We start from the raw sequence: 8,613 nt of genomic DNA on the forward strand, positions 1-8,613 counted from the left end.
TAAAAAAACAAATATTGGGAGCTGTGAATCACGTGGTTTTCCCAAGGTTATGTGTTTCATGCGTGTGTTAGATCACAGGAAAACAATTTCAATGGAAAAGATCTAGTCTGTCCCCTTTTTAGATTAATAATCACTAGGATACATATTAAATTGGAAAAGTAAGAATCCATATTAAATTTGAATATTGTATTTCTTAATTAGAAATTATAAATTACATCCAACATCTTAGATAATTAGTGCAGACCCCTGGTCATCGAATAAAGAATCTTATTTAGATTTTTGTGTGAATGCCCATATATTAGCTACTCTACATGCATACATATATATATATATATATGTATATACCTATGAATGTATATACGTATATATATATATATATATATGAGTAGAACTAATATATGGACATCCCCACAACAGTCCAAATACAATAGGTCTACATCGGATAACCGAGAGTCTGATCGATGATTCGAGTCCTTGGATATGGTCTTCTATTTCTAAATGGTTAGATGTTAAAAAATGGTGATTGAGGATTCTTAGTTATGTATCTAGTACTTAAAAATATGTATTTTTTGTATTATATAACTTATCCATTTGTTATGATTAGATGCATAAGCAATGTATATACTATAGTCTCCAAATTATATGATTTTTTGACAATAAATATCCCAATAATTTATATCATATTTGATGGCTTGGATCATCATATTATATATATATATATATATTATATGTGTTCGCGCGCATGCGTGCATGCACATGTAAGATATATATAATGGTTGTTTGTTTTGAATTTGTAGTGCACATATTTGAATTATATTTGTTAATATGGTGCAAAATTTTCTCATTCCACTCGGTAACAAAACTCTTAAACATCACAAAATATCAATCCAATACTGATCGGTAAATCTTTGTAATGTACTGTTTCTGATTTACACGGCCAAATTAGAAAATCATTGAACTCATCTTTCAGAGTAAGCTAGAATTTAAAAAAGGAAAAAACGCCCTCCATGCGACATCATGTCCACCTTCCTAATCAACCAATATTGAAAGCAAACCTCAGCGACGCAAATGATACGTTTGGTATACGATAAACCCACCCCATGAAAACCCTTTATTGAAAGATCTGGCGAGCGTGGTTTCAAGCATTAACTCCTGAAAAGAATTAGACATGCTCGGACCCACAGCTATTGCTCCCATGCATTCTTTTATTACCCCTGCCGGAAGCTTGGCCCAACTGCATCGATCCACGCCACCAAGCATAAATGGGAAGCCTGTGCTCTCCCATCCCTTCAGCAAACGAAGTCGTCCCGAGAGCAGCATCCAAGAGTAAAACAAAAAAAAAAATGCAGCTTTCCTTCTCAAGAGCTGCTCATTTGGCTCTGCCCATTCTTATCCATCTCTCCCAACTTCTCCTAACACTGGCCCAGACTATTAATCAAACCACCCCATTGGTGCCCGCTGTGATTGTGTTTGGAGACTCCATTGTCGACCCGGGCAACAACAACGCCATCAAGACCATCGTCAAGTGCAACTTCCCCCCCTACGGCGTGGACTTCATCGGCCACAAGCCCACCGGAAGGTTCTGCAATGGAAAGATACCAACCGATTTCATAGGTACGTACAGCTGCGGACGTCTGTAACCATGTACGTGCTCGCTTTCATTTACCGCTTGGCTTAGTTAAAACCCAAGATCATCTTGCTCCATCCTTCCATGAAATCTTCTTATGAAAGCATCATATGTCAAATCATTGACAAGCTAAAGTTACTCGCAGTGTAATTCTGATGAGCCAAGTTGGCTAGAAAAGAAAATTTTAAAAAAAACGCACATCTATGCACCCAACCCTCTTCAGTTTGATGTCTTTTTCAGCTTCTAAGCTAGGAGTAAAGGAGCTGCTGCCGGCTTACCTTGGCACTGCCCTGGGACCAGAAGACCTTCTCACAGGTGTTAGCTTTGCTTCGGGTGGGACGGGATTCGACCCTCTCACATCCAAAGTAGTGGTATTAACCTTTTCCACATCTTATTTCTCGACTACTGTGCTATATATGCTTTCATATGTAAACACACCTTGATAGATCTATTTTCTTCTAAAGATATCAGTGCTTTTTTTTTGTTACTTAAATTCGGTTGATTTCAGTCAGTGATTTCCATGACGGAGCAGTTAGAGCTGTTCAAAGATTACATGGAGAAGGTGAGAGCCATTGCAGGGGCGAAGAGAGCGGAGGACATCTTGTCCAGGTCTCTCTACGTAGTATGTGCGGGGAGTGATGATGTTGCCAATACGTATTTTACGACACCTTTTAGGAGGACAAACTATGATATTTCTTCGTACGTCAATTTATTGCTGCACTCAGCTTCCAATTTTCTTCAGGTAAAGTTTAGTAATATTTGTTTCCATTCATTTTTCTTTAAAATAAAATATGCAACTTAAGGCTTTCAATGATGAAAGGGAATTCTATTAGCTAGAGACTGTCTTTGTTATTATTTCCTTTGTGATTTTGTAAAGAAAAAGAAAAGAATTTGAAAAGCTTTATAGAGTTAGCTGATACATGCAGACTGAGAGAACGTTGTGATCCTAATTAAATTTCATGATATTATTATCATGATCGAGATGCCATTAGCCTATGATTAGTATGTCTTGATGAACTGATGTATTTATTTGTCTGCAAGGTTTCAGTCATTTTTATTAAAATCACATAGTTCCTCAAACTCTCCGAATGAGCAAGGGAGTATGATTTCTTCTTATCGGACAAATTCAAAATGTCCAAATCGATTACTGCAATTTTTCTAGAAATCTGCCACCTTCGAGGTTTTGAGTGAGTTGAGGGAAGTATGCAAGCAGTTGGCGTCATTATTTGGCTTAGAAATTTGAATTGGGTTCCAATCAAGTCCAATTTTAATTAGTAGAATGCGATCTTTTGAACTTGTTAGCTGGTTCATTCGGATCTAATTCAAGCCTAGCCTACTTTTATGAGATACATATTAAAGTTTATTTTTGGACTCATGTTCCAAAGTCGAGTTGACTAAGAGTTGGATCCAAATGCATCCACCGCACCATTCTCTTACATGTATGATCATGGTGATACCAGGCATACGCCCTACCGAGCCAGATTTCATCTTGAAAATGGACAGCTATCGCTCGTCTTTCAACTTGTCATAGCATACCAATACAATGGACAGCATCCATCTATTTTTTGAGATGAGCAACATGTCACCTATCCAAATATATTCCAGTCCTCGAGGTGCAAAACATGTATCGTAGTAGATCCGGACTCGCCCGTCCGATGGTCGAATTGAATTTAGGGCTTGCTAGAGACTTTGATGTGGGTAGTTGGGTAGCACATGGTGGGGCTTGCAATGTCTGGCTTTCCTGCTGGCTGCTGCCCGTGCAGTGAGGCTGCCTTCCTTCATCCTGCACGGCAGTGCAGCTATGAAGAGGGATTTGTGCTCATTTAAAGAGTTCTGCCCACTGCATCTTTCACAACGCTGGATTCATTAAAGCTTATGTACGGCCATAGTTGGGTTACTTTGAGCATTAAGTCTAGCCCAACTCAACGCCTATATATTCCAGCCCAACTGAACTTGATTGTTTGGTTAATTTTTTCGAACCCAATCTCTTCATGTACTGAGTCTTGGTTGAAATTGGTATTGTGTTGGACCGGATTAAATAAATTAGATAGGATTGTATAGATAAGTTGATATCGAAGAAAGTTTTGGATAGTTTTGTTAATTTGGATATTATAGCTTAAAGGCATAGTCATATAAAATATATAAGTATCGTTTAAATATGAATATTGATTTATTTGTTTATTTACCAGGTAGAATAAGATTAAATTAGGTTTGAGTTTGAGTTGTGTTTTAGTTCAACTCTAGCCCAATCCAACTTAGGATCGGATTGAGATTCTTTAACCTAATCCTAATTCAAGTTCGCCAAACCTCTGCCCAAAGAATGAGTTGGACTACTTTAGGTTGAATCCAACCTAAGATGCACACCAAAAGTTAATATATGAAGTAGATCGTTTTAAGTTTCTACAAGTCAATAACCCCATTATTATGACTTTCTTATGAAACTATTATTGGTCGATGTAAAGGTTATTGTAATATTATTTATTCAAATCTATCTGAACTGAAAATTAATATTCAAGAATGAAATAACAGTTATTACTATCACAATTCTTATTTGTATATTGCAATGACAACTATTAGTTTGTAATAGAAAATAACAAAACTATACATTTGAATCATTATTCACAAAAAAAAAATCTATGGATGGTAAGATTATTTGAATATAAAACATTTTATTTAGGTGAGTAGTGCAGTTGTTAAACATCTACAGTTGAATATATCAACAAGTAGATAATGGCCATATAATTAAATTTCTATTTATTGATACAAAACATAATGGACCCAAGCTGAAACCATTATAACAACCTTTTTAGTGTTATGGCAATTAATTTAATCCTTTCTTGGCATCTTTATAAGCAAGGTATGAAGGTTTTCATATGGCAACTTTTTATCGACCACCTTGACCCATAACCGGTATATAGCTTGCACGACGGAGTTTGGACGCCATGCGGCTGAAGGCAAATTCCCATGACCTTGTGACGATTCCAATGTCCTGTTTGCAAGAAGAGGTGCAATCAAACTTATATAAGTTTGCAAACATTGTTAGACCATTAAAGATGTAATTAACATGGGTTGTGTTATAAGTTTGAGACATCACATAGGCTATCCTGAGTCAAGCTTTGACCGAAAAATCTCAAGTTGATTTCCAATTTTAGTCAAGCCAATACTGAAAATTTGAGTAATCCATCCAGTTCACCCATTCCAATCTCATATATCATGCAAACAGTTCAAATTGCCAGAATAGAACTCGAATTCTAATAGCAAGCTCCGAGCTGAACGTAGTCCTAGACTCCCAATTATGCTCTACTGTAAACTTAGGATTAATCATGATAAAACCTAACCTAACATCACCTGCCCCACTTAACCTATCCCTACATAGCTTGTGCTTCAGTTCGATTTGTGTTTAAAAGGTTTAATCTAGCCTTGGGTTGGGTTGAGACCAATTATGTTATTGGTTAGGTTTGGCATGAGTTGGTGCTCAACCTGGATTTTTTTTTTCTCCGAACTTTTTATTTTCTAATGGTGTATTAGGAAAAATAGCTGGATTATCTTTGAGTTGGGAAAAATCTTTTCCCCAACTCAAAAATTGTTTATGGTGTTCAATCTTTGGTTCCAGAACTTCTTTTATTTAATATGTTAATCTCTTTCACAACTAGTTCCATATTAAGGTCTTGATCATGCTTTCTCAATGGTCTCTCACATGTAACTCTTCCAATGCTAGGAGCTCATCCACCTTGGAGCACGAAAGATTGGTGTTACGAGTATCCCTCCAATAGGATGCGTACCATCACAAAGGACTCTATCTGGAGGGATTTTAAGAAATTGTGCACCTGGTCATAACCAAATGGCAGAACTTTTCAATTCAGGGCTAGCCAAGGAGATACGAAGGCTTAATACCAAGCACCGAGGAGTTAAAGTGGTCTATATCGACATCTATAGTATTCTACTTGATATGATTGAACGTCCTAATAACTATGGTAAGTAATAAGCATTGCGGCATCCTCTATGCAATAAAACATGCTTGTGTATAAGTTCATCCTCAAATATGGATGATATATAACCAAGATCTGCTGTGTCGGTACCGGAGCCCGTATCGGTCGGTTGGCGGCACGATTCGATACACTCCTGTATCGTTCCATGCCGGACCTGTACCAACACAACAGAGAAGGCGAGGGGCCGGGCCTCCGACAACCCTCCCTCTTATCCTCCTACCTACTGGTTTACCATTTTGAATGACAGAACCGTTCTAGTTCGCTGCTGGCATAGTTCGGTATCTCCGAATCTGGCAGTTCGGCATGGTTCCGCATTCCTTACATATAACAGTGTAAAACATACGTCAACTGACTCATGAAATTTTCTGTAGGATTTGAAGTTTCAACAAAAGGGTGTTGTGGTACTGGAGATTTGGAGGTTTCGGTATTATGTAATGGACTGACCTCAACCATCTGCACAGATGTTTCTGAGTATGTGTTCTGGGATAGCTACCATCCAACTGAGAAAGCATATGAGATCCTTGTGGATTGGCTTTACAAAAATTATATTACTTACTTAATCTAAGAAGCAAGTGTGTCCATTGGCCATTATTTCAGTTGGGAGACTGATGAAGAACTTATTTTTTTGGGAGAAATGATGTAGAACTTGTTTTTCTCAGCATGTATTGGTTCTTCTCTTATATATCGCACAGACATGCTTTGTTTTGTGGCAGTTGCTTGATGCACACACCTTCAGTTCCTTGCTAGTAATACAAAGAAGGCACTCAAACAGCAAAAACCATCTTTATCTGTATTTGCCCAAAAAAAATGAGCTATATGGAGCAACTCCATCCTTGGAAATTTGATTTCCTATCAAATTATGCAACTTCCAATAACTTCATAAGCTAAGACAGGACCAAAGCATGAAAGCATGTACGCCAAGGCTAATAATGGGCAGAAATATTACGTTCAAAAGATTAGTACTTGTGGAGCAATAAGCTACGACGAAGTTCCAAAAGCCCTACTGCAAGAACATGGCATTAACATCACCATTTAGACTCGTTCCCATGTTGCTGCTCATGCCATGGCAGGAGCATGAGTTATTTTCTAGAAAGGATCAATCTCCATACTTTTTGGCAGTATGCATGATTGATTATGGGAAGGCCTGGTCCACTGACCGGCCCCACACATGAATTGGGCCGTATGGGCTTTCATGTGTGCCGAAAGCCCATACGGCCATGTGCGTGGGGAGGAAGAAGTGGACTCACAACAGGGATCGATCCCTACCTTCTTTGGACCGATTTTCATCTATTAAAGGACCTCTCCTCCTCCTCTCTTTTTGGCATCAACCTCCCATTAACCCTCTGTTTGGGAGTTTTAGGGAGAAAAGAAAAGAAAGAAATAGAATAGACTTTCCTCTCCTCTTGTTTGGGAGTTTTTAGGAGGGAAGAGAAAGTACTTTCCTTCCTCTTGTTTGGGAGTTTGGAGAGAAAAAAAAAGAAAGCATACCTTTTTAATTTATTTTAGGATATATTTGTCCTTTTAATTTGATACTTCTTTAATTTAAGAGTAAAATAGGTATTATAAAAAAGTTATTAAGTTCTACTTCCTTTCTCTTCAAATCCTCCCACTTATGAAAGGAAAGAAAGGAGAAAATTGGAGCCCAAAATTTTTCCTCCTATTTTCTCCTTTTTTTTCCTTTCCCTCTACTAAAAAACTACTAAACATCAAAATTTTTAACTTTCCCTTCCATTCCATTCCATCTCCTCAATTCCAAGTTTTCAAATGGAGCCCATAGGTTGAGATCGCTTGCTCTCCGCCATGAATACAGGGAGGGTTTCGCCGCCGATCTGACTGGGGAAGCTCGCCGGAGATGAGGTAAACTTCCTCTCTTCCTTATTCCGGCCTTTGAGCCACTGCCTCCACCTTGATAACTGGCCGGCGAATCGCCTGATTGAGCTCTGGATAAGTCCCCTATTTTCTCTTGTTCCGACTTCTTTTCTCACATTTTGCCATGCGTGGCACGCTGCCGGCCCGGGGGTCTCTGGTCACGAGAGGCTCAGCCACCGAGCACCTTCCACCTCACAGGAAGAAGAAGAAGAAGAAGAAAAAAAAGAGAGAGAGAGAGAAAGAAAGAGAGAGAGAGAGGGAGGCTCACAGTTTCCCTTCCCTCGTTCTCCATCTTCTCTCTCTCCACTTTCTCTCTCCACTTCCTCTCTAAAATATTAAAAAAACTTGGAGTTAGGTCATGTCAATCTGATCTGCGAACCCGAGTTGACCCCTAGAAAAAAGCCTTTTACTGCCTGGGTGCCCGGGGTCGCCTACTGGACCGATCATCCGGCCTTGTCAAGGTCCATAAAATCCACTAACGATGAACTATGTTAATCGACCTTGGCCCTGATCGAATCCATGCTCTCCAATTTGTTGATAAAATCGCTCAAGCTTGACCCACCCAGAATCGTCGAACACTCGTTCCTATTTCTTATTATTTTAATTTGATTAAAATTGTTATATAGAAGGTAATTATGTTTTTAATATTTTTATAAGATTAATTAAACTACTTAGTGAAGTTTGACGGTTTAAGATAGAAAAGGTAAGCAAATCTTATACTTATTACTAGTTTTCGAATTTGTAGTAGATCTTACACTCCTTATTATTTTTAAATAATTATGTTTTTTATGCATAAAATCTGCTTGTCAAAATATCATGCTTTTCTTAAAATTATGGATTAGCATGTGTTATGAAAATCATGTTTTATTATGAAAAATAGTTTAGTTAATATTTTAATAAAAATAGATTTGTTATAAAATATGAATCTGATTATGCCATTTAGTATTTTTTGCCTATTTATATGTATGTTTTAAGAAAAAATATAAGTTTCCAAAGGCTCTCAGATTACTATGACCGTCTCTATAAATAGAGGTCAATCGACATCTTGGAGCTAGCATCCAACAAAAATGGCCTCTGTCAACGGGTTAAAGTTGATGATGGATAAGAACTATGAAATCTTATCGATTA

At 37.8% G+C, this 8,613-nt stretch overlaps 1 protein-coding gene across 1 annotated transcript; it reads left to right on the top strand.

Moving 5' to 3' along the window:
• The first annotated feature begins 1,130 nt into the window (after positions 1-1,130).
• LOC103719595 (GDSL esterase/lipase EXL3) lies at positions 1,131-6,321 on the top strand. The gene is made up of 5 exons (XM_008808916.6): positions 1,131-1,614; positions 1,868-1,998; positions 2,136-2,369; positions 5,346-5,601; positions 5,988-6,321. Exons 1-5 carry the CDS (start codon positions 1,263-1,265, stop codon positions 6,179-6,181), a joined length of 1,167 nt encoding a protein of 388 aa, XP_008807138.2. The 5' UTR covers positions 1,131-1,262; the 3' UTR covers positions 6,182-6,321.
• Positions 6,322-8,613: the final 2,292 nt, after the last annotated feature.

This window comes from Phoenix dactylifera, chromosome 3 (genome assembly GCF_051530095.1).
Source record: "Phoenix dactylifera cultivar Ajwa chromosome 3, Ajwa_hap1_PhDact_Kaust_v1.1, whole genome shotgun sequence".
In the NCBI taxonomy this organism is placed as follows: Eukaryota; Viridiplantae; Streptophyta; class Magnoliopsida; order Arecales; family Arecaceae; genus Phoenix; species Phoenix dactylifera.